At 39.0% G+C, this 19,757-nt stretch overlaps 1 protein-coding gene across 2 annotated transcripts in view; it reads right to left on the reverse strand.

The window, feature by feature from the left end:
- Nucleotides 1-19,757, reverse strand: part of SIMC1 (SUMO interacting motifs containing 1) — an 80,430-nt gene that overhangs the window by 33,175 nt on the left and 27,498 nt on the right. Inside the window, exons 2-4 of one of the 2 annotated variants that reach the window (XM_045500953.1) lie at nt 9,701-11,191; nt 5,694-5,926; nt 4,880-4,949 (exon numbers count right to left, since the gene is read on the reverse strand). In XM_045500953.1, coding sequence (XP_045356909.1) covers nt 4,880-4,949; nt 5,694-5,926; nt 9,701-11,191 — 1,794 coding nt within the window. Of the gene's footprint in view, nt 1-4,879; nt 4,950-5,678; nt 5,927-9,700; nt 11,192-19,757 lie in introns of both variants that reach the window. The other variant, XM_045500952.1, reaches the window with a different exon arrangement.

Raw genomic sequence — 19,757 nt, forward strand, 5'->3', positions numbered from 1 at the left:
AGATGATCAGGTGGTTTCTGTCCTTCATTCTGTTAATATAGTGTATTTGATTGACTGATTTTTTATATTGAACCATCCTTGTATTCCCAGATAAATCCCACTTGATCATGATGTATAATCCATATGATATGCTGCTGAATTTGGTTTGCTAGTATTTTGCTGAGGATTTTTGCATCGGCGTTCATAAGGGATATTGGTCTACAGTTTTCTTGTAGTGTTTATATCTGGTTTTAATATCAGGTTGATGCTGGTTTCACAGAATGAAGATACTTGCTATGAGATCTTTTAAAATCTATTGGGACTTGGGGCCCTGGGTGGCTCAGTTGGTTAAATGTCTGACTCTTGGTTTCAGCTCAGGTTATGATCTCATAGTTTGTGAGTTTGAGCCCTGCATCAGGTTCTGCCCTGACAGCATGGAGCTGCCTCAGATCCTCCCCATCCCCCTCTCTCTGTCCCTTCCTTGCTTGCCCTCTCTCTCTCAAAATAAATAAACTTAAAAATTTTAAATCTATTAGAACTTAATTTATGGCCTAAAATAAGGTCTTTCCTGGAATGTGCACCAAGAAGAAGGTGGGTACTGTTGTTGGTAGACTATTCTGCATATAATTATTAGATCTAGTTAGTTTATTGTGTTGCTTAACTTCTCTCTTTCCTTACTTATCTTCCATTCTGGTTATTCTATCCATTATTGAGAGTTGGGTATTGAAGTCTCCAACTATTAATATAGAACAATTTTTCCCTTTGGGGTGCCTGGGTGGCTCAGTCAGTTGCGCGTCTGACTTTGGCTCAGGTCATGATCTCATGGTGTGGGAGTTCGAGCCCCCACATTGGGCTCTGGGCTGACAGCTCGGAGCCTGGAGCCTGTTTCAGATTCTGTGTCTCCCTCTCTCTCTCTGCCCCTCCCCTGCTCATGCTCTGTCTCTGTCTCAAAAATAAACATTAGAAAAAAAATTAAAAAGAACTATTTTTCCTTTTGATTCTATCAGTTTTTGCCTTGTATCTTGATGGTCTGTCATTAGGTACGTAAATATTTATGATTGTTGTATCTCAGAGTTGTATTGAACCTTTTAATTAATACATAACATCCTCCTTTGTCTCTTGTAACATCTTCTGACTTATCTATTTTGTCTCATATTAGTACAGCCACCTGTGCTCTTTTGGTTACTACTTGCATGGAATATCTTCTCCCATTCTTTCACTTTGAATCTACTTGTGTCTTTGGATCTAAAGTGTTTTTTGTAGATAGCATGTAGTTGGATCATGCCAATCTGTGTCTTTTGATTGGAGAGTTTACCCCATTTACATTTACATTTTAAAGTAATTGCTTATAAGGAAAGAGGGTCAGTCAGTAAAGAATAGGACTTTTTTTTTTTAATGTTTATTTATTTTTGAAGGAGAGACACAGCATGAGTGGTGTGGGAGCAGAGACAGACGGAGACACTGAATCAGAAGCCGGCTCCAGGCTCTGAGCTGTCAGCACAGAGCCCAACAAAGGGCTCGAACTCATGAGCTGTGAGATCATGACCTGAGCTGAAGTTGGATGCTAAACTGACTGTGCCACCCAGGCTCACCCTAGAGAGTGTGACTCTTGATCTCAGGGTTATAAGTTTGAGCCCCCTGTTGGGTGTAGAGATTACTTAAAAAAATAATAAAAAGCAATTACTGATACGGAAGGATGCACTTGTGTCATTGTGCTGTTTTCTACATGCCGTATAGCTTTTTTGTCCCTCATTTCCTGCATTATTGTCTTTTGTTGTTAGTTGATTTTTTGTAGTGAAATGTTTAAATTCCTTTGTTGCTTCCTTTTGTGTCTCTAGCTATTGTCTTTGTGGTTACCATCATAATTACATTTAATATTCTGAAGTTAAAATACTCTAATTTGAATTTGTACAAGCTTAACTTCAATAACATATAAAAACTGTTCCTTTACAGCTCTGTCCCTTACTGTTTTGGTTGTTGATGTCACATAACTACATCTTCATACAAAACAAATTAAAAATTCTTTTAAATGCATTAGTGTCTTTCATTACATAGAAAGCAAAATGCGGAGTTTCAAAGTTATAGTAATACTAGCTTTTAGACTAATAATTATGAAACTTGTATTAGTCACTTAGCCATATGGAAAACCAAACATTATAAATTGTTATTACAATCATAGTTTTTGTAATTGTCCATGTATTTACCTTTATTGACATCTTTGTTTCTTCATATGGCTCAAGTTACTGTTCAGTGTTTCATTTTACTCTGCAGGACTCCCTTTAGGCTTTTTTTGCTGGGCAGGGCTAGTGGAAATGAACTCCCTCAGCTTTTGTTTATCTAGGGAGGTCTTTATTTCTGCCTCATTTTTGAAAAGCAGCTTTGTTGAACATGGAACTCTTGGCTGAGTTTTATTCTTTAGCACTTTGAATATATTAGCCCACTACCTTCTGGCCTCCAAAATTTCTGATGAGAAATCTGCTGATAATCTTATTGAGACCTGGTATGTGATGTGTTGCTTCTCTCCTGCTGCTCTCCCTCATTTTTGAAGGATGGTTTGGCCAGATATAGTATTTTTGGTTAAGAGCTTTTTTTCCTTCAGCATTTTGAATATGTCATCCAACTGCCTTGTGACTTGCAAGATTCTGCTAAAAACCTTGCATGCGGTGAGCCACTTTTTTCTTGCTGTTTTCAAGATTCTGGCTTTACCTTTTGTTAACTTTTGACACTTGATTTAATGTGTCTTGGTGTGGGTCTCTGGTTTAACTTCATTGGAGTTGAACTTCACAAATCTGTATATCCATTTCTTTCCTCAGGTTTGGGGAGTTTGGGGTCATTATTTTCTTAAGTAAGTTCTCTGCCCCTTTCTCTCTTCTTCTGGGGCTCTCATAATACATATATGGCCCACTTAATAATGTCCCATGGTCCCTTAGGCTCTCTACAATTTTCTTCATTGTATTTTCTTTTTGCTTTTCTGTCTCAATGATTTCAAATGACCTGTCTTCAAGTTCATTGCCAGTTTTCTTTTGCCTAGTCAAGTACGCTGTTGAATCCTTCTAGTGAATTTTTCAATTCAGTTACACTTTTCAGGTCCAGAATATGTTTGATTCTAATAGTTTCTTGTTTAATACTCTCATTTTGTTCACACATAATTTTCATGCTGCAGTTAGTTGTCTATCTCTGCTCTCTTTTAGTTCCTTGTACATTTTTAAGATAGTTCAAAAACACTCTTTTGTCAGGGGGGCACCATTTAAGCATCCAGCTCTTGATTTCAGCTCAGGTCATGATCTCATGGTTGTGAGATCTAGCCCCAGGTCAGGCTCTGCACTGAGTGTGTGCTTTTATCTGTCTTAATTTCCCAAATGGCTTGCCTTTGTCTCAGGAGCCACAATCTCTTGCTTCCCTGGTACCTGCCTGTGGAACTGCATACTCCTTGCAGCTCTAACATGTGGCAGTGCTCACCTGTCTTTTCAGCAGCTTCCAAACTATACCACTATTCCCATCAGTGATCTGAGTTGGGTGAGAAAACAACTGTCCCTTGTGCAGCTCCCTAACAAGCCAGGACACTGGCTCAAAGTCCACTTTTTTGTTTCCATCTTGAGGGAGGAGCCGGGGCATGTGAAGTTTCCTTCCAGATGCACCATGATAAGTAGGGTCGGGGGAGGGGCATGGGCACACCAAATAACACAAATCTTCCTACTCCTTTCATTGAGCCCCTTCTCGATTATGCATTCTCCTGGGTACTGAGGCTTCTCAACTGATCTCCAGAGTTTTCACAAAAGTATTCTGGTCCGTATGTTTTTCTTAATTTGGTGTCTCCATGGAGAACAATAGCCTGGAGCTTGTTTATCATCTAGGTGATGTTTCCCAGATCATTCTTAAAGCCCTCAATTATTCTGCTCCAATCTGGACTGACTGCTTTGTAGGTCTACTATTCACCATAATTTTAGGAATTCTCTGTATTATTCTCTTGGATTAGATCTAGTGTTCCCTGGATCCTGTGCCACCCTCTTTCTTAATCCCTTCTTCTTTAGATGCATACCTTTAGGTAGCTGAAGAAATGGGTGTGAGGATATTTTTTCAAGTTCCCACATGTCTGGAAATGTCTTTATGTTACACTCATACTTGACTAATAGTTTTGTTGAGTATGGAATTCTAAGCTGAAAATAATTTGTTCCATCCAAGTGCTCTGGGTGAGCAGACAGAATGCTGGCCATTTAGGGATCCCTAAAAGTCAGAATGCAGAAGACTTCTTTTCTGCAGCACCAACTCTATACTAGGTGCCTTTGTTTATGATGGATGTTTCATTCAATGTCTTTAGAAAATAAGTCCTCTGACTTTTTGCCTGAAGGGTAGGTAACCTGGTGACTGAACTTTCTGTACTCAAGAATGGAAAGACTGTCAGTTCTATCTGCACACTTTCAACAGATTTACAGCCCACATCTGACTCTAACCCTCTTGTATATATTGTGTTTCTGAGTTGAAAACCTCTTTACTCTAAAGGGAGATTTCCTTTCTCCTTGACTGCAGCCACCTCTAGATGTATTACAGCCTATGGCTTTCTCTGCCTAGCTTCACCAGTCAACACTTACATTTCCTTTAGTTCTTCTAGTTTTCATTCAAATCTATTGCCCTTCCCCTTATTTTCATTGCCATGGATTTATATCTTTCACTATTCATCTACTATTATTTTCAATGGGATCTCAAGAAGAAGAGGGATAAGTGAAGGTACTCAATTTTGAATTGGAAGACAGCACATACCATTTCAAAAGGAGTTTTTTGGTGAGGGTGGGAATATAAGGATGGAATAATGGCAAAGACTTTACTACCAGATTTGTCATCACTTTCGTTTCTAGTTAAAACTTCCTATGCAAAAGATACACCTTCATAATTGTTATGTTACCTCTTCCTCCATGACATAAGTGAGCAGCTTCCAGTCCCACTCCACTGTCTTGGCATTAGCTGGATGTAGCCTGAAATTCAAGGGACATCAATTAGAATTCTAGAGGGTATAGTGGAAGAAGGGATGGGATCTGGAAGATGACAGAAACAAAAAAACCTCCTCTTATCCTCACTGCTTTTGTCTATCCTTTGACATGATACCATGTCATCTGACGGTAGTAGAACTTCAGTTTTTTTGCTACCCAGTATTCACTTCTCTTTTGGAAGACATTAGCACCCCAATTTTGCCTTGAAGAAAGCAACTCTTTATTACTATTAGCCCATTAGCTTTACCCTACCAGGATCCCAGCCCATGAAGTATATTGAGCCAATCATGATATTCTATCCCTCAGTTCAGTGATTGGTTCAAAAATGGGCTCATGTCCTATGTTATTGCAATTAAAGCCTACAAGACTAAATTTCAGAACTTTTGTGTGATTATAAAGGAAGTGGGCTTTCTCTCATAAAAGCTGGAGGCTGAGAAGACTACTATGTGGAGCCTCAAGAGAGAAGCAAAGCAGGGAAATGGATCCTGGTAACCATTCTGAACTGAATTAAGTCTTATTCCTAGGCTTCTAGTAAAATGAATAATTAAATTCTCTTTTATCAGCTGTTACAGCCAGTTTGGATTGGGTTTCCCATTAGTTGCAATCCAAATAACACTAATACACTAAGTCACCCTCTCTAATTGGTTAGCTCAATCAAGCTCAGGCAAGAGAAAGATGTGCCCTGAGTCCAGATTCTCTAGGAGATTCACCAACATCAAAGGTTCATACTGTTGAATTTTCATGAGAAGCATATAGGCCTCCTTCAGTACATCCACGGTCTCAGAGCCACTGAGCAGGATTTTCTGGATGATGTGAGCCACAATTTCTCTGGGTGGGTAATGCTGGGGTGACACAAAGTCCATCAAAAACTGCACAGTCCCCAGGGGAAAATTTTCTTCAATGGTGTTTGTTACCATTCTTAGTCTTCGATGAGGAATTGGTTCTAATTTTTGACTTTTACTCTGTAGAGATAAAAATAAACCAATTAGAACAGGTTTCTATAGACATATATACACAGGATCTGAAACAGATTCAAGACAGCAAAATTTTCCATGCATTTGAAAAATTAATAAAAAATAAAAAGACTGAAAAGCCTTATCTAAAAAACTTTCAACGACATGGAAAAATACTTAAGTTAAAAAATAAGAATTCAAAGTTCTACATATAATATGATTTCATCTGTGCTAAAAGCACAGAAAAGAAGCACAAGAGTCAAGAGCTAGCCTAAGTAGATTTTGGAGTGAAGGTGGGAAGATAGGGTAGTTGTGATACTATTATCAGATACTTAGATAAAGAGAGGGAGACACAGAATCCCAAGCAGGCTCCAGGTTCTGAGCTGTCAGCACAGAGCCTGATGTGGGGCTCAAACCCACGAACTGTGAGATCATGACCTGAGCTGAAGTCGGACGCTTAACCAATTGAGCCACCCAGGTGGCCCGAAAGATGCTTTAAATATGTTTTATTGTTAAAATAAGATCCCGTTTTATTGATTTACTGTCAACAGTAAAAGTTAAGTTGCTTCCCTCCCACTTCCCAAAAGTATGTATATAAAGACTGGGAGAGAATATGTGAAAAGTGGTTTTCTATTATCTGGGGTGCTGGAATTACAGATGTTTTGCCTCTATACGTTCTTCTGTATGTTTCCATGATAGATACATACTACTTTCAGAATCAAAAGGAAAAACATGAAAAAGTTTTCTGACATCAGAATATAATAACAATAATGACGATAATTTTTGAACATTTGACTTATCTTCATCTTAATTCTCACAACCCTACTACTACTATTATTATTCCTATTATATAGATAAGGAAGCTGAGGTTTAGAGAGTAAGGACTTGTTATGCAACAAATGTCAGAAGCTGGTTTCACACATGGGTGGCATAACCCCATATCTACCCTCTAAATTCATACTACCTCTCAACAACAAAACCAATAATAATAAATATATTTTTGTTAAAAATCCCCATTAAAAGATTTTAAATGCCTATGTATAAAAAGGCAACTGAGCAGCAAGTATTATTTTTAAGGTCTGAGAATAAGTATTAAACTTATTATTTTACTCATTATTTTTTTAATTTTACAGAGAGGGAGAGAGAGCGAGAGAGAGCGTGCGCATGAGTGGGGAAGAGGGGCAGAGAAAGAAAGAGAAAATCTGTTTAAAAAAAAATTTTTTTTTAACATTTATTTATTTTTGAGACAGAGAGAGACAGAGCATGAACGGGGTAGGGTCAGAGAGAAAGGGAGACACAGAATCTGAAACAAGCTCCAGGCTCTGAGGTGTCAGCACAGAGCCCGACGCGGGGCTCGAACTCATGAACCGCGAGATCATGACCTGAGCTGAAGTCGGACCCTTAACCGACTGAGCCACCCAGGAACCGCGAGAAAATCTTAAGCAGGCTCCATGTCCAGTGCGGATCCGATGTGGGGTTTGATCTCATGACCCTGGGATCATGACCTGGGCCAAAATCAAGAGCTGGATGCTCAACTGACTGAGCCGCTCAGGCACCCCAAGTATTAAATTTAAAACATCAACCAAAGGTCTGACAGCTTATATATGACAGTAAAACAGTGATGACTAGAATTGTCCTTCCAGAAAATCTTCCAGAGAAGTCTAGTTAGCTTTCCTTATGCCTCAAATCACCTAAGGGTAACCCTTTATTTCACTGATCAGAGACCAATACTGTACATGTCATGTAATGAAAATTAAGAGCCAGAGAAGAGAAGAACAAACAATATTGCTTTTGTGACTATTTCACATGTGAGGCACTTTACCTATATTTGAACCTATATTATGCATTTCTTGCCTACAAATGGGGACATCTACAGCAGATAAAGTTTACAAATTCTTTTGATGCCCATATACTTAAGGGGAACTAAGACTTACAAAGTATTTCTTTAGGCCTTGAAAGGTGGCTTTGTGCTTTATGCATTTACTTTTAGGTCAAACAACTTTATGATATGAGCATTATGACTTATTTTAGAGTAAACAAAGAAAGACTCAGAGGAGTTAAGGCCAAAGGCTGGTAGGCGGCAGGCAGCGTGGGGACTGGCTAAGAAGTTCTGGAGGGAAAACGACCTGGTTGAAGAAGTACTTATTAAAAGCCCAAAAGAAATAATAGGAGAGACCAAAAAGATTTACAGATGGATTCTAGATGGCCGAAGTTCTTTAAGGTAAGAAATAAAGATGAGGAAGAAAAATCTCCTTTGTTTGGCCTAACTGCCATCTTATAATCCAAGCTGTGTTTACACAGAAAGGGGATGTGGTGTCCCATTTGCATCTACTGGTGGCCTCGCTACTTTGTGCAGCACTTACAAAGCACTACGGCCTTGACTAAGGAAACACAAACTCTCTCAAGTCCTCCAAATGCTCTTGATGATGGACTGATATATCACCATCCTGAGGCAAACCCACAGGAATAAAGAGAATGAGCTAGGGTATTTGGGGAGAGTCATTCAGAAAGAGAAGACATAAAACGTATCAGAAGATACAACAACAATTAAAATGAGAGAAAAAAATTCAATCTTCAAGGCCAAATCGATGTGAATGCCTGATACAGGCTACATGGGATTCCTGATTGCTCCAAGAATGCACCTTCTGAATTCATGGACTACCTCAAGCCAGTCTTTTTTTTTTTTTTTTTTTTAAGGTTTATATATTTATTTATTGTGAGGGAGAGTGAGCCTGAGCCAGGGAGGGGCAAAGAGAGAGAGAAAGAGAGAGAATTCCAAGCAGGCTCTGCATTGGTGAAGAGCCTGACTTGGGGTTTGACTTCATGAACCATGAGATCATGACCTGAGCTGAAATCAAGAGTCAGAGGCTTAACCAACTGAGCCACACAGGTGCCCCTCAAACCAGTCTTCTTAACATTGAGAATATGGTTACGGATGATGAAAAAACAGCTTCATATTGTAAAACCTAGCCACAAACTTTTTCTTACATCTGCTAAGAAAAGCATCTGGTTTAGTTCTCACAGCTTAATAAAGACCCATGGGAAGTAGCATTTCCATTAAAATCTTTTTTTTAATGTTTATTTATTTTTGAGAGAGAGAGAGAGAGGAAGTGTGCATGCACTCATGAAGAGGGGAGGGGCAGAGAGAGAAGGAGACAGAGACTCCCAAGCAGGTTCCGCACGGTCAGTACAGAACCCAATGGGGTGGGAGGGGGGTCAGGCTCGAATTCATGAACTGTGAGATCATAACCTGAGCTGAAATCAAGACTTGGTTGCTTAACTGACTGAGCCAGCCAGGTGCCCCTCCCATTAAAATCTTAAAACTGAATTTCCTCCTCAAAAGTCAGAAAGTAATAATTTTGGAAGTACTGAAGTGTCAAGGGTCTCACTATTTCTGTGATTTGGGAGCTGTAATAAGGGCATCAGGAAGGGAAAGGCATAGGAATTGAAGAGAAGTATTTGATGAAGACCTATAATGAGCCAGACACTCTAACAGACACTTTTACATATGTTATGTCATTTAATGATCCTGTGAGGTATGTTTTTATCTCCATTTTACATATAGGAAAGAAGCTAAGGCTCAGAAAGGTAAAGTGACTTCTACAGTGCCAGTTTTTCACTGTGGGGGTGAAATTTGAACCCAGGTCTGACTACACTAGATGGTTCCACAAGTGGAGGAAAGATAAAAATATCAAAGTTATACTGGGCCTGTTCTTTCATGCGTATTTATGCTAGGCCTATACAAAGGACACCTAATCCCTAGGGGAAGACATATTAGCTCACCTCTCTTGTGTCTTTATCTGGTATTAGTGTCTGGAAGAAGAGGTGATGCACTGGAGGTCGTAAGAAGTACTTCAGTCTATGCAGGCATGGTCTGCTGTATAACCCACCTTGTGGTGTTCGTGCTTGTACCTGGGCAGACTCGGGGTTAGCAGGCTCTGACAGTGATCTCTCTTTTCTAGCTGGTGTTTCTGTAGCAGAGAGCCAAGGAACTTTCTCTAAGGAAGTTTCAAACTGTGGAGACTGTGGACTGGGAGAGGACCTTGGAGAAGACGGAGCTGAGACTTCCATAGGGATGTCATGGTTCTGTGTATCATTTTGGGGAGGGTCAGGCCAGTCTTGTCGTAAGTGAGGCAAATCTCCAAGTGAGTGTAGCATGTCTCCTGGCAAGCAAGGCATGTCTCCAGCTGAACGGAACATATCTCCTGGGAAGTGTGGGACTTCTCCAGGCGAACGTGGCACGCTTTCTGGTGACTGTGGCGCATCTGCTGGTGACTGTGGCATGTCTGATGGTGACTGTGACATGCTTACTGGTGACTGTGGCACATGTCTTGGTGACCGTGGCACGTCTTCTGGTGACTGTGGTGTGTCTCTTGATGACTGTGCCACATCTCCCAGTGACTGTGGCATATCCCGTAAGTGTGCCGCATCTTGTGGATATGATATGTTTTGAGGTGGGCCTGGTACATCTTGAGGTAGGCCCAGAGAGTCTTGAGGTGGGCACAGTGAGTCTTGAGGTGGGCTGGGTGAGTACTGAGGTCGCCACGATGAGTCTTGAGGTGGGCTTGGCACATTCTGCTGAGGGCATGGCGTCTCTTGAGGAGGGCACGGAACTTCTTGAGGCGGGTGAGGCAAAGCTTGTAGTTGGCACTGCATGGTTTTTGGTGGGCATGACAAGGCTCGTGGTGGGCACGAGGAGGCTCGTGGTGGACAGGGTGAGGCTCGCAGTGGGCATGGCAAGGCTCGCAGTGGGCATGGCAAGGCTTGTGGTGGGCAAGGCACATCTTGCTGTGGGGTTGACAAGGGTGCCCTCTGATTGCTGCTGCTACCATTATTGCTTGTTGGGGAATGGGAGTGAACATCTGAAGATAGCTGTAGGCTTGCCAAGAAGCCAAGGTCACCTTTGAATGCAGTTGAGCTGCAATTTGGCTCTGCTGCATAAATAGAGTCCCCACTGACGGATGTAGGAGGTTGTGGACCTTCAAATGCAGTTTCTTCCAAAAGGTCCAAATCCACGGGATCGCTGTTAATGATTCTCCGTGCTGCAGGCCGAGAGCTTCTGTCTACCCGCCCTTCCATCACCTCTTTGCTGGAGAGGCTGGCACATGTCTGAAGACTGGCTGGCTCCTTCTGGGAAGGAGCAATAGGTTCTAGGGTCAAGTCAAGAGTGGCAATAGGTCTATTTTCTTCTTCAGTTCTTGTCAGGTCAATCACACAGAGTCCATTGCGATCCTTTGCCCTTGGTCTGGTTTCTCTGGTTAAGTCAATGAAGTCCTGTTAAAATATTATGAGAATATAAGTGGTCAAGTAGGGAGCCTTTGCTTTATCTAAGAAGATCTGCATCTGAGCTTTTAAGGATAATCGTATTTTACCTCTTCACTTCACTGAAAATTTATACATTTTATATACCATAAGCATTAGTATTTCCTTTGGTCAAATTTTGCTACTGTCAATCTGTCAATTTCTATACCATCTTAAATTATCCAAATGCCACATGCATATAACTGAGGGCATAGTGGGAAATTTTTTCTGATCCAAGGTAAATAGGGGAGTTGTAGGGAAGATTGCAACCTTAAGTCACAAGGGAAAAAGCAACCTTTGTTTGGAAAAGCAACTTACTTACTTACAACAGAAACTAAAGAAGGTAAGCTAATATAAGAGAATCTACTATGTGCTAAGAACATGTTGAGTGCTTGCACGTATCTTTAACTTTCACAATATCCCTGTCAGGTAGGCCTTATAATCTCCACTACACAGATGGGGAAAATGGAGTTCAGAGGAGTTAGGTCATTACCTAAGGATTATACAATTAAGTCACAGACACACACATTCAAACCCAAGTCCGTTTCCTTTTTTCTCTGTACAACTTCATTCAATATATAATTACCTTATAGTCAGACATGTAGAGTAATGCAATAACAGTTATAAAACCAACAGTGTAAGTCTGAGCCCTAACTAGGTTCATTATTGGAAAACCTCCTATCTTTACCTCCATTCCTTGCCAAAATGATTAGGTACTTCATAAACCCTAATGACACCTGCCCATGGTACTAAAATCAATCTCTGTGCCATACACATGTTAAAATATTGTACTCCCTTTCAACTCTCAAAACTGTCTCAGTGTGGATGAAAATTAATAGCCTAATTATCCATCAATCTTATTGATGAATATGAATGCAAATATTCTCTATGAAGTATTAGTAAATCCAGTATTTAAAAAAAAAGTTCCATTTCTGATCAGAAGGGCTAGCTAGATACTCTGATCAACCAACCTAATAAAAGCGAGAAATTATATACAAATGTAAAAACACGGGAGAGGTTATAACAAGAAAAACTGACCAAAAAGAAAGCCAGTGTACCTATATTAATGTCAGACAAACTAGATTTCAAGGAAAATAGTGTTACTAGAGATAAAGAGGCTACTGTACATTAAAAGACTTTTTCATCAAGATATAATAATTTTAAAACTATATGCCTAATAACAGTCTCCATAAAGCAAAAACAGATACAAGGAGAAAAAGGAATATCCAGTCATTGTAAGAAACTTTTACATGTCTTTCTTCATTGATAGATTACTCAAACAAAAAAATTATTATGGATACAAAAGATTTGAACACTTTTTTAAAAGTTTTTATTTTGAGAGACAGAGAGAAAAAGAGAGGGGGTGGGGTGGGGCAGGGAGAGAGAATCCCAGCAGGCTTTACACTGTCAGTGCAGAGCGTGACACAGGGCTTGAACTCATGAACTGCGAGATCATGACCTGACCTGAAATCAAGAGTTGGACACTTAACCGACTGAGCCACCCAGGTACCCCAAGATTTGAACACATTTAGTAAGCTTCATCTGAAGGATTCAGAATAGATATTCACAATTACACGAAATATTTACAAAAATTGACCACAAACCAGGAGTCAAAGTACATCTTAGTCAATGTCAAAAAGATTATCACTCAGGCCAAAATACTATTAGGCTAGGAAGCAGCACAAAAGAATAACTAGGAAAAACTCCATATAACTGCAAATAGGTCAAAGGAGGAATCACAAATTAGAGAAATTTTAGAACTGAACAATAACAAAAATACCAGTTATTAAAATGTGGCATGCAGAATCACTATGTAGAAAAAAATGCACACTTACACACTTAATTAGAAAAGTGGAATGGAAGAAAATTAACGTGCTAAGCACAAACCTTTTGATAGCAGAAAAAGGAAAAAATACCCCAAAGAAAGCAAAACAGAGGAAATAATAACAAGAGCAGAAATGAATGAAACAGAGAACACAGCAGAGAAGTGCAACAATGTTACAGGTTGTTCTTCTAAAAAATTATTAAAATTGGCAAACATCTGAGAAGAAATTTGAGAACAAAGGCACAAATAACCAATATTAAGAATGAAAATAGGACAAAATTACAGATGTTTTTAAGATAAAAAAGATTAGAAGATGTTATGAATAATTTTATGTCGAAAAAACTTGGGAACTTGGATGAAACAGATAAATCCCTGGAAAAATAAAGCTTAGCAAAACTGACTCAAGAAACTGTGTGATGGGTACATGGGGGATCATTATACATTTTGCTATATTTTTCACGTTTGAGATTTTCCTTAATGAAAAGACATTTTTAAGTTGACTCAAGAAGAAAGAAAAAAAATCAATATAGTCCTTTAACCAATAAAAAAATAAATCAGTAGTTGAAATTTTTTCCATCAAAAAACTCCAGGTCAAGGTGATTTTAGAAATCACCTGTTTAGTTTTGCTAAAAATTCAAGGAAAAAATTATTCTATTTTTATACAAGTTATTTGAGGGTATAAAAAAATGAAGGGCTACCTCTGACTCCTATTATGACTTAGCATACACTTGATACAAAATCTGAAAGAAGGAAATGTTATAAGTCAATATCACTTGTGTACACAGACATAAAAATTCTAAACAAAACACTATTAAACTAAATCCAGCACAACCGAGATGAGTTTACCTAGGAATCACAGCTAGCTTAGCATTAAAAAAAAAAATCAATTAATATAACTCATCACATAAAGGAGAAAATCATATGATCATGTGAAGAGGCCAAAAAGCATTTGATAACACATTCAACATCCATTCTTAAAAAGAGGGGGAAAAAAAACCCTCAAAGTAGAAATAGAAGAAAACATACTTATCTATTAAAAGTTATTTCCAAAGCACATATAGTAAACGTTACACTGAAACACTGAAAACATTCCCTGTAAAATCAGAAGCACATCAAAGATGCTTACTGTTGCTAATTCTATTCAGCAGTGTACCAACGTTGTATATGCAGTGCAGGAAAACACGATATAAAAATTGTAAAGATTAGAAAATAAAACTGTCCTTCATGAATAATATGATTATTTACATGAAAAACTCAAAAGAATCTATAGATAAATATCAGAATAAGAGCATTTATCATGGTTGTTGGATATAAAAATTACATTTTTTAATACTTCAACAACAGTAGCCTCATGTTGTATAACTCCCACATCTCACAACTTCAGGGGAAATCATTCATATTATATTCTATATGAATTATGCCATCTAGGGCAAAATTCTAGGCAATCCATATGATATCAACACAAAAAACATATACATGTATATGAATGTGTATATATTTGTATACACATGCATGTGCACATATGCACACACACACTACAGGTGGTAGTTATTTTTTTAAACATTTATTTACTTATTTTGGGAGAGAGTGTGCATGTGCGCAGGAGAGGGGAGGAGAGGGAGAGAGAAAATCCCAAGCAGGCTCCACACTCAGTACAGAGCCCGATGCAGGGCTTGATTCCACAACCATGAAATCAGAACCTAAGCTGAAATCAAGAGACTGACACTTAACTGACTGAGCCACCCAGATGACCCCCCCCTTTAAAAAAAAAAAGTTTTACTTATTATGTGGTAGTTATTTTTGTGGGTTGCCGAACATTTCCATGATACATGGTAGACTGTAGTTCCTGAATCCCATGACTAGGTGGAGTCATGTGATTAATTCTGCCCAATAAATTATGAGAGGAAGTAACATGTATTACTCCTGGGTTGGGCCTTTTTGGATGCAGACGCTCCAAAGGTTTCTTTTCCTTCTGATGTGTCTGTCTTATGGCCGTGTTCAAGATAATGGCAACTCTGTCAGCCTGTGTCTCCATAGGACTATGATATGCAGACATCCCTCCTCCCCTACCCCACCTGCAATGGGCATGTAGTAGTGTGAATGGAAATAAACCTTGTTTTAAGCCACAGTGTAACATAGCTTATCCTGACAAACACAGTACCTGGGAACAAATTTAACTAGAGATGTGCAAGACGTGTGCAAAAAAATATTATGGAAGCATACTGAAGAACACTAACATAGGCCTAAATAAATGAAAGTATATACCACTGTCCATGAATTAGAAGACTCAATGTAATAAATATGCCATTCTCCCCAAACTGACATACAAATTCAGTACCATCTCAATGTCTAAGCAGGTTTTACTGAGGAACTTAGAAGTTAACTCTAAAATTTGAAAGGAAAGGGGCGCCTGGGTGGCTCAGTCGGTTGAGCATCCGACTTTGGCTCAGGTCATGATCTCACAGTTCGTGAGTTTGAGCCCCACATAGGGCTCTGTGCTGACAGCTCAGAGCCTAGAGCCTGCTTCAGATTCTGGGTCTCCCTCTCTCTCTGCCCCACCCCTGCTTGTGCTCTGTCTCTGTCTTTCAAAAATGAATAAACATTAAAAAATTAAAAAATAATAAAATAAAATAAAACTTGAAAAACAAAAGACCAAGAATAGCCAAGACAATTCTGAAGAAGACAGTGTGGTATTGGCACTAGATAGTCTAACAGATAAATGGACAGAAGAGCAAGTTTACAAAAAAACCCATACATTTAGAAAAATTTGATTTATGTCAGAGGTGGTATTAAAGATTATGAAGAATGGGGCGCCTGGGTGGCTCAGTCGGTTAAGCGTCCGACTTCAACTCAGGTCACGATCTCGCGGTGAGTTCGAGCCCCGCGTCGGGCTCTGGGCTGATGGCTCAGAGCCTGGAGCCTGCTTCGGATTCTGTGTCTCCATCTCTCTCTGACCCTCCCCCGTTCATGCTCTGTCTCTCTCTGTCTCAAAATAAATAAACGTTAAAAAAAAATTAAAATAAAAAGTGTTTAAAAAAAAAAAAAGATTATGAAGAAAAGGATGGAACTTTAAATGGTACCACTATCCATTCAGGGAGAAAAATGAAATCAGATCTTAACTTCATGCCAAAATTATAAATCAATTTCAGATTTATTAAAGAAATGAAAAACCCAATTAAATTATTTTTAGGAAAAAAAAAACAAGAGAACATTTTTATAATATTTGTGTAAGGAAGAATTTCTTAAGATACAAAGGGTAAACCATAAAAGAATATTTGACTACATCAAAATTAGGACTTACTGTTTATCAAAAGTACCTTAAAGTTGTAAAACAAGGCACAAACTAGAAGGAACTTGGCAGTGACTGACTTGGGAATACTATGTAGAGAAGAAAATGACTAATTAAAGGCACATGCAATAACATTAATTGTTTTAGAAGATTTTTTTTTTTTTTTAAGTAATCTCTACACCCAACTTGGGGCTTGAACTTACAACACGGAGATCAAGAGTTGCACACTCTACTGACTGAGCCAGCCAGGCACCCCAACAGTGATTAATTTTATAAACATAATATTGAAGCTAAAAGAAAAACAAAAGAGAATAACATACAATATGATTCTGTGACATTGTGATATACAGTAGTCCCCCCTTGTCCACAGGGGATACTTTCCAAGACCCTCAGTGAAGGTGTAAAATCGCAGATGATACTGAACCCTACATGTTTTCTCCTATGCATACATTCCTATGATAAAATTTAATTTTTAAATTAGGCAAAGTAAAAGATTAATGACCATAACTCATACGAGGAAACAACTGTAACAATATACTGTAATAAAAGTTATGTGATTGTGGTTTCTGTCTCAAAATAACTTCTTGTACTATACTCATACTTTTTGTGACGATGTGAGATGATAAAATGCCCATGTGATGAGATGAGTGAGGTGAATGGTGGATGTAGGCGTTGTGATGAAGTGTTAGGCTACTATGGACCTTCTAATGATATGTCAGAAGGGGGTCATTGTCTTAGAAACTGCACCTGACCCTGGGTCACTGAAACCTCAGAAAGTGAAACTGAAGAAAGGAGGGGACTACTGTCTTGGCCCTTATCCCTGGTTCCCGGCAGAACTCCAATAAACCCCTGTAATTTGCTGAGTGATAGGGTAAGAGGACTGTCTTTTGTTATTCATAGGTCCCTTTCAACCATACCTGAGTTTGCTAATGACTGAAAACCCCTACACAGCTTCAGGATTGGGGCTAGTTGTCAGAGGAACCAACCAGGTGTTTAGAGGGTTAGAATTTTCGGCCCTACTTCTTCAGTCTCTGGGGAGGGGAGAGGAGCTGGAGATTGAGTTAATCACCAATGGCTAACGATTTTAATCAACAAGACTCATGTCCTGGAGCCTCCATAAAAATCCTAAGCAACAGTTTGGAGAGCTTCCAGGTTGGTGAATACATCCACATACCAGTAGGGAGGCGTACCTCAAACTCCAGGGGGTCAGAAGCTCCTGCACTCGGGACCCTTCTGGACCTTGCCCTATGTACCTCTTCATCTGGCTGTTCACTTGCATCCTTTATAATAAACTGGTAATAGTAAGTAAAGTGTTTCCCTGAGTTCTGTGAGCTGTTATTATCAAAACTTAGGAAGGGGGTCATGGGAACCCCCAACTTATAGCCAAGTTGGACAGAATGGTGGGTAACTAGGGGCCCAACTACTTGTGACTGGCATCTGTATGGGGGGCAGTCATGTGGGACTGCACTAATTCCAGGTAGTATCAGAATTGAGTGAAACTGCAGGGACACTCAGTGATGTCCAGAGTTGGAGAATTAGTTATTATAAGGAAAAACTCCCCACACGTTTGGTATCAGAAATGATGTGAACAGAGAAATAGCGTTTTCATTTAGATTCCGTTCATATAAAGTCCAAAAATAGGCAGAAGCAAACTATATTATTTAGGTACACACATATAGTAAAACTATAGCGAAAAGCAAGTGAGCATCATGAAAATTAGGAAGTAGTTGGGAGGAGGAGGGTGGCAAGTCATGGAGGTAGAATATACATTGAACAAAGAAACATATCCACAACTTTTATAATACAGGCAATGTGGCTGCATGGGCTTTAACTTAATTTGTTCTACTATATGTTTGCTTTATACATTCCCTCCCCTGCCGCCGTGTGTGTGTGCGTGCAATGTATATCTATACACACACATATATATTTTTTTAAGTTTACTTATCTATTTTGAGAGAAAGAGTGGGGGGAAGGAGGGAGGGAAGGAGAGAGACAGAGAGAGAGGCAGAGAGAGTGAATCCCAAACAGGCTCTGCACTGTCAGGGCAGAGTCTGACGTGGGGCCTAAATTCACAAACCGTGGGATCATGATCTGAGCTGAAACCAAGAGTCAGACACTTACCGAATGAGTCATTCATGCACACCTATACACATATTTAAAAAAAAAAAAAAAAAGAAAGTTAAAAAGTCTGTGGAGTAAACTTCTTAGGAAATTTCAAGACCCACGTGAAGAAAACTTTAAAAAAGCCCATTTAAGTAAGGATCCTAAATGCCTAAATTCATGAAAACACTATTCTACCACTATCGTGTAGAAAGATGCAGCATTGTAGGATAGCAAATCTTTCTACGTTAATCTGTTCATTTAAAATGCTGAGGATTTTTAGAAAATGTGACAGAATGACATTAAAGTTTAATTATAGTGTGTGAAATTTTGATTAAGAAAATAAAAGTGTTGCTAATTAACAAATGGAGGGAAGCCTTTCACAATATATATGTGTATCGAATCACCGCAATGTATACTTTAAATATCTTATAATGTTATTTACACTTCAATTGAATTACTAAGGCTGAGATTAAAAACAAACAACTTTAAAAACGTGACAAAAGCCAGAAAAACTGGCAAATAATGAGCCGGGGACTAACACTACCTTAGAGTATTTGAATTTCTTGGATTGGTACGTAAAACTTTTTTTTAAATGTTTATTTTTTGAGAGAGTGCAAGCAGGGGAGGAGCAGAGAGAATGGGGGACAGTGCAGAGCTTAGTGGACTCTGCACTGACAGCAGCAAGCCCATTGTGTGGCTCGAACTCAGGAACTGCAAGATCATGGCCTGAGCTGAAGTCAGATGCTCAACCAACTGAGCTACCCAGGCACCTCAGTACATGTAACTTTTATGTAAATTAATAAAACTTTAGTTTTTAAAGCAGCTTTAGGTTCACAGCAAAATTGAAAAACTTCAGAGCATTCCCATATACTCCTCTCCCCACATACAATCTCCCTCACTATCGGCATCCAATACCACCACGGCACATTGGTTACAACTGATGAATCAACATTGACCCATTATCATTACCCAAAGTCCATGGTTTACATTAGGGTTCACTCTTGGTGTTGTACATTCTATGGGGTTTGACAAATGTATAATGACATGCCTGGAAAACCCTTAATATTAGTTCCTCCTATTTCTCTCCCTTCCCACTAACCTCCAGCAACCACTGATCTAACTTTTTACTATCTCCATAGTTATGACTTCTCCAGAATGTCATATTGTTGGAATCACAGAGTAGGTAACCTTTTCAGATTGGCTTCTTTCCCTTAGTAATATGCATTGAAGTTTCCTCCATGTCTTTTCAAGACTTGATAGCTCATTTCTTTTTAGCAACGAATAATATTCCAGTGTCTGGATGTACCACAGTTTACTTATCC

The sequence above is a fragment of the Leopardus geoffroyi genome, chromosome A1 (assembly GCF_018350155.1).
Source record: "Leopardus geoffroyi isolate Oge1 chromosome A1, O.geoffroyi_Oge1_pat1.0, whole genome shotgun sequence".
Lineage (NCBI taxonomy): Eukaryota > Metazoa > Chordata > Mammalia > Carnivora > Felidae > Leopardus > Leopardus geoffroyi.